Source organism: Agrilus planipennis, unplaced genomic scaffold (genome assembly GCF_000699045.2).
Source record: "Agrilus planipennis isolate EAB-ADULT unplaced genomic scaffold, Apla_2.0 scaffold84, whole genome shotgun sequence".
NCBI lineage: Eukaryota > Metazoa > Arthropoda > Insecta > Coleoptera > Buprestidae > Agrilus > Agrilus planipennis.
In genome coordinates this window covers 763482-778650 of record NW_020439025.1, presented here as the reverse complement: position 1 = coordinate 778650, position 15169 = coordinate 763482, and the positions used below count along the sequence as shown (strand labels likewise).

Genomic DNA, 15169 nt, shown 5'->3' with positions numbered 1-15169 from the left:
AGTGAAAATTAATATAATATTGTAATTACTCTATTGTCTACAAACTGTTTGTCTCTCTACCACAACGTTAAAGAATATGTACTACAAGTTTCTCTTAAAAATTACTTTTCATTGTAGGATATTTCAATACAATAATTAGAAAAAAATTATACAAAATTGTAGAATATTTCTCTACAGCAATTAAGAATGAATTATACAATATAATGTTACGCATCTTTACAAAAAGTGGTTGAGTTTACCATTGCATTGCAGTACATTTGCAAATATATTGTAGTGGGTATTTCTAGAATTGTGTAGTCTACCTTTGGGTTGTAATGATGTATTAATCACTACAATTATTGATTTTATTTTTAATCAATTTAATCTCACCAGAAGCTATAATGAATATGTAGAAAAGTGTACAAATAAAACAATTAGTTATTTAAATCATGTATTAAAAAAAGCATAAAACATAATAACTTAACTTATAACAAGGAACAAAAACTTGAAAGCTTATTACAAAGTAGACGTCCTTTTCTGAAAATAAATAATAAATACTTCTACCCATTCTGTTTCAAGTAAATGACTTCTATCGAATTCATTCATCAGCTAAATCTTGAAAACCCCACTCAGACAATTTTCCTCTTGTAAAAGCATCCATAATAATGAGCAACAGGCTGTTAAAAAAATAGATTTCAGATGAACGTTAAAAAGACGGATATGTTTCTATTATCCTGTAAAATTGATAACTTTTTTTTGTAATTTTTCCTTTGTCAAATGTCTCGCCTCGCTAGGTGCAATTGAAAGGTTCAATTATTAATTTTACTGTAATTAATAAACTTACCGTACTTAACAAGAACGAACAGATCAGTAGAAGCCACTTAACTAACACTAACGCGTAGTAACACCATACAAGCGAAGAAACTTATTGCACAATATTAGCAAATATTACATACGAGATCACACCCTACTACGGTTCTAGATATGTTTGCACTGAGTCAGAACAAAAAACTGAAACGCAATAAATATTTAATAAAAATTGCTACTTTTTTTCCTTATATTTTCTACAAAATTTGTTTAACCTTTCTACAATTTATAATGAAATTCACAAAGTTGTTGTCGTAAATATTTCATTCAAATTGTAAGAAATTTGCCTGAGCCCCTGTCGATATTTCTCCTACAATTTACCACTACAATTTTATAGTCAAATTTAAGTTTACCGTTAGTTAACCCTACTACAAACTTGAGTCGCATTTTCTACAAAACGACCTCTACAACGTTATAGTAATTTTTATTACAGCATTTTTCTGAGTGTATGTTTAAGTTGTGTGTAGTGTAAGTTTTCGGGCTTATTAGCATTAATGGACATTTTTTCTCCATTTTCGCCAACATGAGTGATTGGCATTTTCAAGAGTTCAGTTTTTATAATTGATAATTGAAAAACAATAGCCCATCGCCAACCGTGAAAGCCTTATTCAATTTACTCTAAGTTGGTTAATTAGGCGCGTAGCACCGATTTTATGTTTATTTATTAACAATTATATTGACTTAATGTTTACGCGGACCTTCAGTAGTCGAAAGCTTTTGATTTTTATAGTAATATTATACGAGCTGCAAAAGCTATGGTACAATACCAGCGATCATTATGAAAATTAAAGACGTATTTAACAATTGCTGGAATATGTGATTTTGCTTTGACCTCGCAGTCGAGGTCAAGTCTATAATCAACCTAGTTTTTATCGGGTTTCTAGCTTCTTAAACAAATTCCACTTCACTGCGTAAATTATTGCTTTTATTACCAGTAAATTTATAATTAAGAATTAAATAAAAAATCATCCTTTATGTCAATGGACAATGGATAATTTAGTCTTGGTACTGTAATGGTTACTTATTATACATACACATTTCTCATATTTTACCAAACAGAAATCACTAATTTCTTTACTTTCACTATTTTGAACCAGCGGTTCATATTCCGAATTACTATTACAGATAAGTAATTGAAAATACTTGATAGTTTTCCAAAATTTTTCGAATTGTTCGATATATTTAATGTTATTTGGACTATTAGACGTAGACATTTTGATCAAAATGAAGATGTAAAATATCTGAGATATGAAGTCAAAAATCAAAAAATTATAAAACTGCAGTTATATCGAAAGCAATTTTACTTACAGCTTAAACAGAGTAGGAGCTTTAGGTACCTATTAATATTCATTTATTCTCGGCATACAATTTGCTTGAACAAAGTATGAGTGTTTTTAATTTTTTCAAAAATTCATAAATTAAAAAAAAAATATGACTGATCCTTGTTGCAGGAATTTACGACTTTTTGTAAATATTTTAGCTTCCTACATCGCAATAGTTTAGGGGATTCCTCAAGTGATTCGCTTGTCTCCTTAAGTAAAAATTCGGATATTATTATTAGTTTAGTAGTTTTCTGGAGATTCCTAGTAGTAATGTTTTGTGCTGGAGACTCGTTTCCGTCAGATTCATACACTCATACAGAAAATTAGTGTAATCGCTCAGAAGCTCATGCAGTAGGTCAACATATGTAAATATTATACAATTCCAACAACATTACTGTTCGTTTCAAGAAGTTAGAGATATGCCCCTTCCCTTATTTGTCTGCGGAGCTCATTTCTCCACCGATCATCGAGCGAGAACTAGACAAAAGTGTACAGTACCATTTGCAAAATTATTTAAACTGTCTCGTTAAAATTTAAGAATATGCTTATATTTAAAAGCATACTGAGCCAAAAATAATAACAAGTGAATTAACTGAACGTTCTACACACCTATAAAACTTTTGCTTTGTTTTCTATTGTTGATTAATATACATTTTTGTTTTAAGAAATTGCTGAACATTTTCGTCTAGTACTGTACAGTTCTAGTCGATCTCCCAAGACCGCCCATCGAGAGCTCTGCTCGTTCAAACTTGTTCCAACTATTTCTGTCTTACTCACGCCTAGTGTGTATTCTTTCTATCTTCGCGCAGATTTCTTCATCTCTGGAATAACATGCTGATGCCATTGTAAAATGTAGCAAATGCTGTATTTACCCGAAGCAGCTAGGGAAAATATCGTAATGTATTACTCTTATAAAGAAGTGCTTGTTTTTACTTACCTAATATATTTGTATATGTCTATGATTTAGATTGTAATCAATGCAGTTAAATTATCTCATTACCATTCTACCATCAGTTTTCTTAGCAATTTATTATAATGGGCATATGTTAACAGACAGGTCTTGCTGCAATCATGAGTCGCTTTGTTCGATTGGAAAAATATTAGCGATAAACATCACAGTCGTGGGCTTTGTAGGTCACCATACAACCTTCTGGAAGTGTACCTACTTCAGTTTGCAAGCAAGAACTTTGATGTATCTTTCTTACATTCAGATTTTAAATTGACAATAATAGACCTTTAACTAGATGCACCTACCTAATAGCTCATCATATTGCAGAATGTCGTCAAGACCTTTGTATCTACGGATAATAAAAAGTCTCCTCAATTACGAAAAATCTAAAATGTATTAGGTAATTTAAACTACGAAAAGCTGCGTACTCACTAATTTAGATGTAAATAATACGAATTTGGGCAAGAAAATCTTAAAAAAAATGAATAAATTTTAGTTTTTATACATCTTGAGATTTGGATACTACTATTTCTGCACTGTTTAAATTTGCCATTTTTTGTTGTCGTCATTAAGTTTGCTTTTTTCTGTATTGTATCCTAATAATCCTTCAACTTTGGATATTGAAAAATTCCGTTTCCCCAGATTGTAAATGGAACAGAGAGTACTTTATTACGCTATCTCCAGTAACAACTATAAACTAATTATTTGATAGGCATACTTCGCTATTCAATTACTAAATACAATGCAACTACTATTGGAATTACCAATTTTAATTGACAGGAATTGGGAAGCTGAATTCTTATTATTATTTCGAGTATATTTATCGGTTGTCTGTAAAGTCGGTTTACTGACGATAGTTGAACGTGACAACGTCATAAGAAAATACTGATGGAATGGTTTCATTTTTCAAAAGAAAATTTTAACTTTATTTGTTTGATATATATTTTGTATGGATATAGAGAAGGAGGTAAATGGAAATGTATTATTGTATAGCAGCTGTCCACGCGGACGCATCGCTCACTCAAGTAGGAGAGAGACAGATGTCGAACGCTGCCGAACGCGGAAGCCGACTGTGCCTCTTTGTCGCTTGTTCCGCGCTCTCTCTTGCACTTCAAGCCTTAAATGGAACGCCTCAGAGCGAGGTAACGCCGCATGAGTCATGTTTTTTCGTGCGTGCAGCCGGCTCCATCGAATTATAAGACGTTGTCACGTCAAAAATACTTCAAGTACTCATATGGTAGGTACTTAAAGTATTTTCTGAATTTTTATCATTTTTATTCTAGGGCTTTCTGTTTGATGTGTTTTCTAATTTATTTTCTGGCGTGTGCCTATTAGTCATTCAGTGGTTGGATCAACAGGGTAGTAATATCATTCTTCCAGACAAATGTTACATTCTGGGGGTGAAGGTGTTATATATGTAAAATTCCATGACAAGTGCCCTGCTTCCAAATGATAATAGCGAGCGACTTAGCGTATAAATTATTAGCATTGCAAGCTCGATGATTTATTCAATTATTCCCAATATAAAGTCATACCTGCAACTAGATTTTAGTAAGTGAAGTAGGAACTTTTAGTTATTGTAATATAAAATCTCTATCGTGCTGTAGGTAGAGCAACGAATTAAGTTAAGATTAGCATTTTTGGGGAAAAAATCCGACTGATCTATATATTACTTTATTTATCGTACATTTCAAATTTCTTTGTTCAGTTCAACTTCAAACATTTCTTCAAAACATTTTAGGTCATAAATTCCTTTCCTTTATTATTTGGGTTTATAATATTTGTGAATAATTTCATTGTCATACAGACAAAATGTACGTGACGAATTCAATAATTCCTGGTAGCATAAATGAGGTTTTTCTGACACTAATACCTGGCTCATTGTTAGCTCTTTCATACCTGTTTTTAGAACTTTTCTGTATCTGGTTGAATTCAACCCCCTCTCGCATGACGATGAGAATAGTCAAAAATAAAATCTTGAAGTTCCTTCTTCGACTTCCATCGGCGTTATATCATTGACATTGGAATTGTAAAAAAAGTTACTGCAGCATAAAATCTGAAGAGTTGAAAATCAATAATGCAAATCATGATGGCTATTATTTATGAAATTAACGTTATTATTATTGATTGGACCTAATAATGGAATTTAGTGAAGGAATTTTATAAGAAAACTCTAGCTAACCATTTATTATGCAATTAGTACAAATTAACTTATTTAAAAGAAATTGATACTATTTTGTTTGGTCAATTTCCATTTCCAATAATGAGCAACTACGACTGACTGCCAGAAAAACCACCTGAACAACATTCATCAAGAACAGAAAACGATTGCTAGTAATTTACTAGACACAGACATTTCGCTCACTTCATCAATACTAACCAATGTAGGAGAGCTATTTATTTACTATTTGGGCTAACCAAATAATGATGAGAACTTTTAGGATAAGGACTCTAGCGAAGCGGCAGTCGGCGTGTAAGGATGTGTAAAGCGCCATAAGGGCGGGTGAAAGAGTAAGGTGCCGTAAGGGTAGTTAATATTTGATAATATTGAGAAAGTTGGTTATTGTGCACATATTATGTATTTTAAGTGTTATTGTTGTTATTGTGGAAATGTAAGGTTAACGGCCGACGAGTCGAAGACACATTTAGGTGGAGTAAATCCTGTGCGCCAGGTAGTCCACTGCAGATCTAGCTAGATATCCCTAGTGTGCACCTGTGGGTGTCGTGTGTTAATGAGGGTAGAAGTCCACTCCTTGACCTACCGTATACAGCACTGGCCTAAGTGTCGGTAGAGCTGCGGTGACATCGGTACAAGGGCGTCCAGTAAAGAGATAAGTCTCTACACATAGCTTGCCAATGTAATGATAAGCAATGGGAGCGATCTATGCATACGGCCAATGCATAGAATGCCTGGTTATTTAGCTGGGGCCTAGGTGTGGCAAACACCTATTGTTTTAGACAGTCTACAATCGTCATCAGGGATTCTTCGTTGGACACAACTACATCACCGAGTTCGACTACGTTGGGACATCGCAAGGGCGGCCCCAACTGGGGCGTCGGCCCGCGTAAGTGTTTAAATTGTTTATCGCATTGTGTTGTTATAATTGAGGGTTTTTGTTTATTTCCTTACAAGTTGTTTTACATTCATTGTCACATCGCAAGATGCAACTCTCGAGGGGAATCCACTGGTTGCTACATATGTAAAGCTGGTAGGAGGAAATAACTGTAAGGCTATTGGTATATATTAAGTTAATTAAATAGGTGAAATATATCATCATCCGTAATAATAATAAAGATCTCCCCTACACCAGTAGTCATCGAGAAGCGATCGAACAGCAAGAAAATAAATTAACTGAATCCCAGGTGAAGAATACGATTCGTCTACTTTAGGTAGTTCCAGCTTGATCGTGAGTTACATATTTATTAACGATCCTGTTTTACGAGATGGTGAGATTGTTGAAATTCCGGAAACTTTCGCCTGTTAGTCTCCGATGACGTAATATATAATTCCGGTGTCCACTGCTTACCATAACATTTGTACTATTGTTGCATGTTCTTCGTTACTCCGGGACTGGTCATACTACGAGTGATTGGCAGAAAAATCATCTGAACATCATTCATCAAAAACAGAAAACGACTGCTAGGAATTTACTAGACACAGATGATTCGCTCGCTTCATCAAGACTAACCAGTAGCCATCGAGTAGCGATCGAACAGCAAGAAAATAAATTAACTGAAGCCCAGATGAAGAATACGATTCGTCTACTTTAGGTAATTCCAGTTTGATGGTGATTTACGTATTTATTAACGATCCTGTTTTACGAGACAGTGAGATTGTTGACATTCCGGAAACCTTTACCTGGTAGTCTCCGATGACGTAATATATAATTCCGGTGCCCACTGCCTACCATAACACTTGTACAATTGTTGTGTGTTCTTCGTTACTCCGGAACTGGTCATACGTAGACAATAGATTTACAGTGGGGACCGGCAGAGGAGATTTGGTCAGTACTCTACAGCTGTTATTGTTTTTCGGTCCTCATCAACAATACCACTACTAATATAATAAACTACATACTACTTTCACTGCTGAACGCTGTTCTGAGGTCATTCGATTGCAAATTGTGCAGTCAGACACACCTTGGACAGTACCCATGTATGTACCTACCTCCTCAACAATAATGTGCGTAAGTTTGAATGTTCGGGTCGAGCTGGAAAACTTGCTGTGGATACATCGCGTGTTGTAGCGTAAAAAGCAGTCGTCAGTCAGTCAATCACCACGTTATTGCTTGCAAGGCTTGCTACTCTACCAGTCACCGGTCGTCTCTCCGATTCTTCGGTCGGGTTGTGTGTTTAACTATTACACGTACTTACATACACAAATATAAAAGATACATTACTACAAGCGAAGAACGAGCTCATAATAAACAGTATGTGTATGATGTACACAATTGGTGTAAATGTTATTAGTGGTTTTTATTGTGGCATGTGATTTACGTTTATCTCATCCATCGTCAGTAGCCGGATGTTACGAACGGGTGTTTTAAACTAACCTCACTGTAGCACGTGAATCGAATTATCATCGTTATTATTGTGATTATAATTGTTATTATTGCTTCTTTATCGCTGTTTGATACATACTATCGCCGCTTCTACTTCTTCGTGTTCGTTCCTTTCGTCATCGGCGTAGTCGTCCTTGACTATTATAGTTCATTTATTATAAGACGTTCCTTTTTTTTTGCGACAATTGCATAATAACAGTATCTGGTAACACCAGCAATAATATTAACTGGTTCGACAGGAAATTTAAACAGCGCGAATCCTGTACCTATCCACTTACTACTCGAATAATATTAGACATGATGTTTTGGTGTACGAGTTTTTTGCTCGTCTTCTTTGGAGCGAACCCGATACTGGCAATTGATAATTTGAGAGTTGTTTATCAGTGGAATCAGCTCAGTTATAACTACGAAACGGAAAGTGATAAATTCGCTGCTTTGGACAGCGGTGCATACATTCCTGCAAATAATGTACCAATGGGTATCGAAGTCGTCGGAAGGCGAATTTTCATAACTATACCACGATGGAAACGCGGAGTTCCTGCTTCCTTGGCTTATATTTCACACACCGGTAAGAACTTAATTGCGTACCCCATTTCGGGTTATTACTGACCCGACTTAATAAATACTTTATTTGTCTCGAATAGTAAATAGGTACTTATTAAATAGTCGTGAGGTTCAGAAAAAGGCATGAGCCTTGTCTCAGTTAAGTTGAACCAACCAACGAAAATAAGTTCCTTTTTGAAAAGATCTCAAACTAAAAGGGACTTCATAAAAACTAATATACAATTGTATAGTAAAATGGAAATTGTTTACTAAAATTTAATATCTACTCAAACAAAGTTTTAATTAAGTAATCTAAAGAAGAAACCTAATAAATTAAAGTAATCACCAGATTTTCCTTTCCTTTCGAATGTAGATGAATTATAATTGTTAGATTATTAGGTTAGGTTAGGTTGGATCTGTTGATGAGGGTGGTGTTTAATGGAAAGCCTTCCAAAACGAAAACATGAACCATTAATCGTAGGGACTTTCCCCGGGTTATCCAATACTCTGCAGGATTACTATATGATGCATCTATAGTAAAATCTTTTCATAATAAGGTGTAAATAGGATTTCTTACCCGGAGGGGAGTGTTGGTTTTTTTGCCTTAAAATCCCGGAAAACTATTGTACTTCCAATAGGGACATGACAAAAAATATAGTTACAGAAAGATTCTACAAGATAATTAATCAAAAAACTTACAAATAGCACTAATTTTCATAGGAGGAATGAAATTAGAGCGCTGGGTTTTTTCATGTTAATCATTTTATGATGTAGGTATGTCTTCATTCACAACCACATTCTCGTTTCTCTCGCTTGTCTGATATTTTTCTCCTCCATAAGATTTCCCTTATCCTTTTTAGACTGTCCTTTCCTTCCATTTGAATTTCTCATTTTCCTTTTCTTGTTATTCCACATTTCTCGAAAAACATGTTTAAGCACCTCTGGCTTCAATTTACAGCGCTTGCATATTTTCTTGTTTTTTTCTTGCTGGTACCGTTCTATTCTTTTTTATCAGTCTAATGTTGATGTAGTTTGAATAATTCGTTTTTTCTTTTTGCTCTTTTGTCTTTCAAATAATGTGTTTTTTCCTCCTCTTCCCGCTATAACTCTTAATTCTTTCTATCTTCCTCTTTTTTCTTCTAAAATTATTGACTTATCTATATTTAATTCCACTCATATTGCTTTATATATTTGTTGAATTTTTGAAGCATTTCTTTCATATGAAACTTATCAGATTTTTCTTCTGATATCCTTGAGTTGACACAGGCCAGTATTTCTTAATTTTTTCATATTTGAATTTGTTTTTTTTTTAAGTGATAGTCACGTTTGGCGAGTTAAATTTCAGTTTTTATTATGACAATTTGTCTAAGAAAAATGCTTAGAATAAATAATCTAGCGGATGAACAAAGATTGTCTTCATGGGTCTTCAATAAATATATTGCTTTTTAGAAATGAATTGCATATTTTTACAATTTCATGTCAAAAATTACTTAAAAATAATTGTCAGACCTGGTTTCATATCTATGTATGAAGGTACCTCATTACGATGATTAAAAGTGAAAAGTTAAAAGTTATTTTTAAAAAGTGAAGACAATTTTTGTCAAGGTTTATTTCTTGTAATGAAATTAAACTTCAGCTAAGATAATTTAAACTGTTGTGTAAGTTCATAACGATTTTACATTTTCAGTTGTAATTTGTAGTTTAATATTAATTTCTTAATGTTTTCCACAAATAACCAATAACATTTTTAATTAAACGCCATACTTTCACTAGTTGGGTTACTTACTTGTACCGCCAACAAAAACCTATATATTTTCAAAAGTCTAGAATCATTTACTTACAGATAGTAAAATTTTTAATTCATTGATCATTACCCCACACAAAATCATTTTTAATCAACTTTTATTTATTTTTTCAAATTACTTTGTTAATGAGAGGTTCCTTTCGGAATTAATAATGCATTTTAAGTAATTGTCGACTTTCATTTTTAATAGGTTGCTATTGATTTTGACAATCAAGGGTATAATTTAATAATTGAACACTTACGTAACTCCGTAATTACTTAATTGAGTACTGAACAATAATAACTGTTCTATCGCTTTTGTTTCTTAAATTTGTAACAAGTTCGTAATAAAAACCCCATTACCAAAAATTCCTAAAATTGAGTAGTTAAATGTTACTAGAAGTTATACAGACTATCAGAAAAAAGAAAGCTCCTTCAAAAATTCTCTTAATTATTGCGATTCAGAATTATTATTCAAAATACGATGTTGTTAACTTTTAAATTGAATTTATTCATGTAAAATCCAAAAACGAAAAATGCGAGCAGTTTTTGCTCACTGAGGATTCCCTTCAGATTCTAGACAGTTACTTTTATCCTAAAGCTTAATAAGTAGAGGTATTTCCGAATTTTATGGGTCATAACCTAAATTGCAAAGTGACAAAATTCCACACGTTTATTGATTTCTACATTTCTGTCGCTTAAACAGATTATAGTCGTTTGGAGTCGTGTCTCTGGTTGTATAGCGAGGCATACGGTCGAATAAATGTTTCCAAAATGCATAATGTGAATGCAATAAAGCCAACATCTCACGCATGGCGGCCCATGAGAGTTTAAAATACCTCTACAAACAGGTCCTCTTATAGCGAACTGGAAGACGCTAAGAATTTGTCGTAGCTGTGCAAATCGCTTGTAATGGGCAACTCTGTTGTAGTCAACGTATTTTATTTCTCTATACATTTTTCACTATGAACTATGTTTCGATGGCACTACCTGATAGGTACCTATTTGATTTGAAATTCTAATCAAATATCGGAATGGAAAACACTACAAATGGCGTGGTGAGCGCCATCTGTAGTACGATGCTACATTTTAGGATTACGTATGCTCCAACAAGGTCCATTTAAATATATGGATATCTACTTGCTGAAACGTATCCCGGCGTAGCTCACCTCAACGTGATAGGCACGTTACCATAATCGAACATATATCCATATATTTAAATGGACCTTGTTGGAGCATACGTAATCCTAAAATGTAGCATCGTACTACAGATGGCGCTCACCACGCCATTTGTAGTATTTTCTAAAACGCGCTGTTAAGACAGCAGGTAAAGGTTGGTCTGTGTTTTGTCGGAGCTGCCTGCGACTCGCTGATGAGATCCAAAAAGATTGAAATCGCGATCCTTGTCTTGCAGTTTCGACAGAATACAGACCACTTCGAATTATTTTGTTAAATATCGGAAATTCCAAATAACTTAAAGTTTGATACCCAGAATTTTCAACAAGTTATTGCATTTATTTAACAGATAATATTAGTAAAATAGATGGAGTTTCTGTTGAATATGCCATTATCTACGAAATATGGGGACTTAATCCTTCATTTCAATAAGGACTCGCAATGAACAATTTTTCTCAAGCTTTTCAAATACAATTTTATATGTGTTACTTTTCAGTTTGACACCCCGTTTTCAAAATTAATATTAAGCATCAAAATTTTTACATTGTATCTCGACCGCCACTTTAAAGTAAAACTACCTAAACATTTAGATGAGAAAATTTAATGACAGTGACATTAGTCCAGTAACTATTAATGGAAAATTGTTTCGGTAAACGTCTATTGGAAAATTAAATTTACCTATTTTAAGAGCTTTCATACTCCTTTATTCAAACCTTCATGATTTTAAGATTATTGAAGTAGTATTCAAGGTTAATACGTGACTAAGAGAGAACAGTGGTTTTCTAAACACCCGGTATATATACATAGTGTAGACCGAAAAAGTAGCATCCATGTACGATTGGGTTAGGTGTGGGTTTACCAGTCATGAGCTCTGGCCAAATATGGTTGAACTAGTAAATGATAACATCGGGCCTGACTTGGCATACAATCTTGGACCAAGGATGAAACCCAAAGACGTACCAGAGTTGGTCTAGTGACAACCAACCTTCTGGCAAAAGTCAAAGTTAAAGTCATTGATGACCCAGGGAATAAAATTTATAAATAAAGTCGGTATATATAAACAATTACTTTAAATGACCAAGACATATTTAAGATTGCAATTAAAAGAATAATTGTTTATTATGAATTATAAAAAGACGTGGCTAGAAAAGGCTAGAAATGAAGAGGTATTAGAAAGAATAGGAGAACAGAGGACTCTATGGAAGTCAATAAGAAATAGGCGGGATAGGTTGGTAGGACACTTTCTCAGGCATGAAGGTCTAGTCAGAGACATATTAGAGGCAGAAACAGAAGTTAGGAGGGGTAGAGGTAGACCTAGGTTAGATTACTGTTCGCAGATAGTTAAGGATGTAGGTTGTTCTACTTTCAGGAAAATGCGAAGTTTAGCTCAGAATAGGAAGAAGTGGTGGTGCGTGTCCAACCAGTCTTAGGACTGACGACCTTATGATGATGATGATGACTTCAATCCAGATTCAATAATTTTTATTAATAAAAATTAATATGGTTCTATACTGCAGATGCTGCTGAATTAAATGCAGCAACATTAAATTGTTCAGCTAATAATTTGGAAGAAGGAATAGCAAATTGGTTGTGAACAGCGAAAGAAGGTTTTATTATGAAGAATAATCGGCAGACCTGATTGTAATAATAATATTATTTCGTATCATGTACAAATAAGTGTTTTATCTTGTTTTTGTATGTAATAAATTTAGGTTGACATTTATATGCATTTGTATAAAGAGCCTGTTGATTCCATCAAAAAGTATGATCGAAAACTGCATAATATATACATTAGAATACCTACATAGATATAATACATTATACGCAATGGATATATATCCTTCCTAAGATGTCCTGTATATATCCCGTTCAAATGTTTTTCATACGCCCTTGTGGATGTTTTATGAATATACGAAACTGTGACATTCGTCTATCCATACTACATCCTGAAGATGTCGGTCGAACATGTAACGGATGTGTATAGAATATCCTTAAAATCCAGCCTGGATGTTCTTTTAACATCCTCTGGATAAACATGTGCTGTATGGGTTCCATTATCTTTATGGTTACTACCGGTCTAGATCATAGCTAGGCATTTATGTCACCGGTTCTGTTCCGACTTACAAAAACACCCAGCTTTTTAAGAGTTTCTTTTGAAATTGAANCTTGAATTAATATTTCAAGAACACAGTAAAATACTATAAACATTGTGCTCGGTTTGATAAGGAATGTTGTTTATGGTTGTTTATAATTTTCCTTTTTATTAATTTTGTGTATTCAGTGATGCCAGGCTGAAAAAATGCCCTTAAAAGCATTAACAAAAATTATTAATGCCGTTTTTAATTGGAACAAAGATAAGCATTGACGTATACGAATGCGGAATGCTAACCGAATGAACATTTCTAATTGAAGGTTGAGAACTGATTTCGTGAGTTAATCTTAAAAAATCTTGTGACCAGTTTAAGGAATTCATTATTTTCAGAAAACTACTACTACCTAATAAATGAATTTTTGGTATTCGCTTAACACTTAGTACTTTTTACGTTTTAAAATCTCGCTCGTCATGGGCAGATCTGCTTAAGGGCTTTTTGGGCTGCAGCCCAGCGTCCCGTGGATACCAAAGGTCTCCAACCTTTATTGAAATAACTATAGACTATCCTAAGTAGGGAAGTACGAATGGATTAGATATGGGCCAAAGTTGGATTGCCGTTCATGAGCTCTAGGAGAAAGTTGAATTACAGCTATGGGCCAGATATGATTGAACTACTGGATGATAACATCGGGCCTGGCTTGAAGACCAAGATGAATCCTAAAGATGTGTCAGAGTTAGTCTAGTGACAACCAATCTTCTGCCAAAGTTAAAATCAATGGTCCAAAGAATAAAATTACTGCTATTAATGTCTCTTTGATTACAAAACAATAAAATATTGATTACAATATTTATTTAATCATTCTAGATATTATTTTATTTAAATTTAAGTATATACAAAATAAGTCCCCGTCAATGTAACTTGATCCAAAGCTGGCTCAAGATTAATCAGCCGAAGGTAAAAAAGCCAACTTTGGTCTAAGCCTGGGACAGAGAAAACTACCCATTTTTGGTACATCAGTTATATGCCTAACTTGGTCCAATCTTGGATGAATTCAGCCAAAGTCGGACAACCCAATATTGGGTCAATTCACCTGATCGTCAACTGTGACATAAATAAAATATAGGTATATAAGTATAAAACAATCGCCATTAAGTAAAATACAAATTGATTGCTAAACAAATCAGAAACTTTGTTTGCTATGAGGCGCAACAACAACCGCAAAATATCGGCCTTTTAGGCTGTGGCGGACAATTGTACATATTTTTGTAGATATTTCTTACGCATTCTTTTTCATTGGTTTACTTCAAATTCATTTCATTTCAAATATTATTTCATTTCAATTTCTTATCTTGTAAATACTGTGGTTTCCTTTCAATCTAAACGCTATTGTTCTCTCAATCACTTTTACCCAGAATTCCAACTTCAATCATACCTGCATGCGCTCCCATACTAATATCTGGTTTTACCCTTAATTGCTTTCTCTTGAACTCTATACTGCTTAATTCTACGTATTCCTACAAACTAGTGTCTTCACCCTCTCTCTCACTACTTTTCCTTCTAGAACCTTCTATCAAATCTACTAACAACCCTGTCCTATAAATACTCCCAAACATTCCTATCTTGACACAGTCTACCGTCTACCGTCTACTGCTACCACTTGTAAGTGTTTCTGATTTTTTCTGTTTTTTTTTCATTTTTGCTGCCTTTATTATTGTTATTGTTATTGTTGTATTATCTTGTTCTTTTTGTCACTTTGTTCTCGTTGGTTTGTTTCACTCCTTGTGCCTTTTTGTTACTTGTGTTTTCGTTTTGTTCTTGTTGTATATAAATTGTTATTCGTTATTGTTAGTGTTTCCTTAGTATTTTAAATAATACTAACATCAAAAGACACTAAA

The 15169-nt window shown here is 33.7% G+C and overlaps 1 protein-coding gene and 1 long non-coding RNA gene across 2 annotated transcripts in view; one reads left to right on the top strand and one right to left on the bottom strand.

Annotated features, from left to right (window-relative positions):
- Window positions 1–2944: 2944 nt before the first annotated feature.
- Window positions 2945–3535, bottom strand: LOC108734921. Its single transcript, XR_001937480.1, has 3 exons — window positions 3423–3535; window positions 3106–3318; window positions 2945–3049 (listed from the first exon to the last, which is right to left on the bottom strand). It is a non-coding gene; the product is annotated as an uncharacterized LOC108734921 (long non-coding RNA).
- A 3437-nt stretch (window positions 3536–6972) lies between these two features.
- The window catches only part of LOC108734920 (protein yellow-like), a 29027-nt gene continuing 20830 nt past the window's right edge, over window positions 6973–15169 (top strand). The window contains exon 1 of the mRNA XM_018466686.1: window positions 6973–8247. Within this exon, the coding sequence (XP_018322188.1) occupies window positions 7977–8247 (271 nt within the window). The 5' untranslated portion in view covers window positions 6973–7976. The remainder of the gene's footprint in view (window positions 8248–15169) is intronic.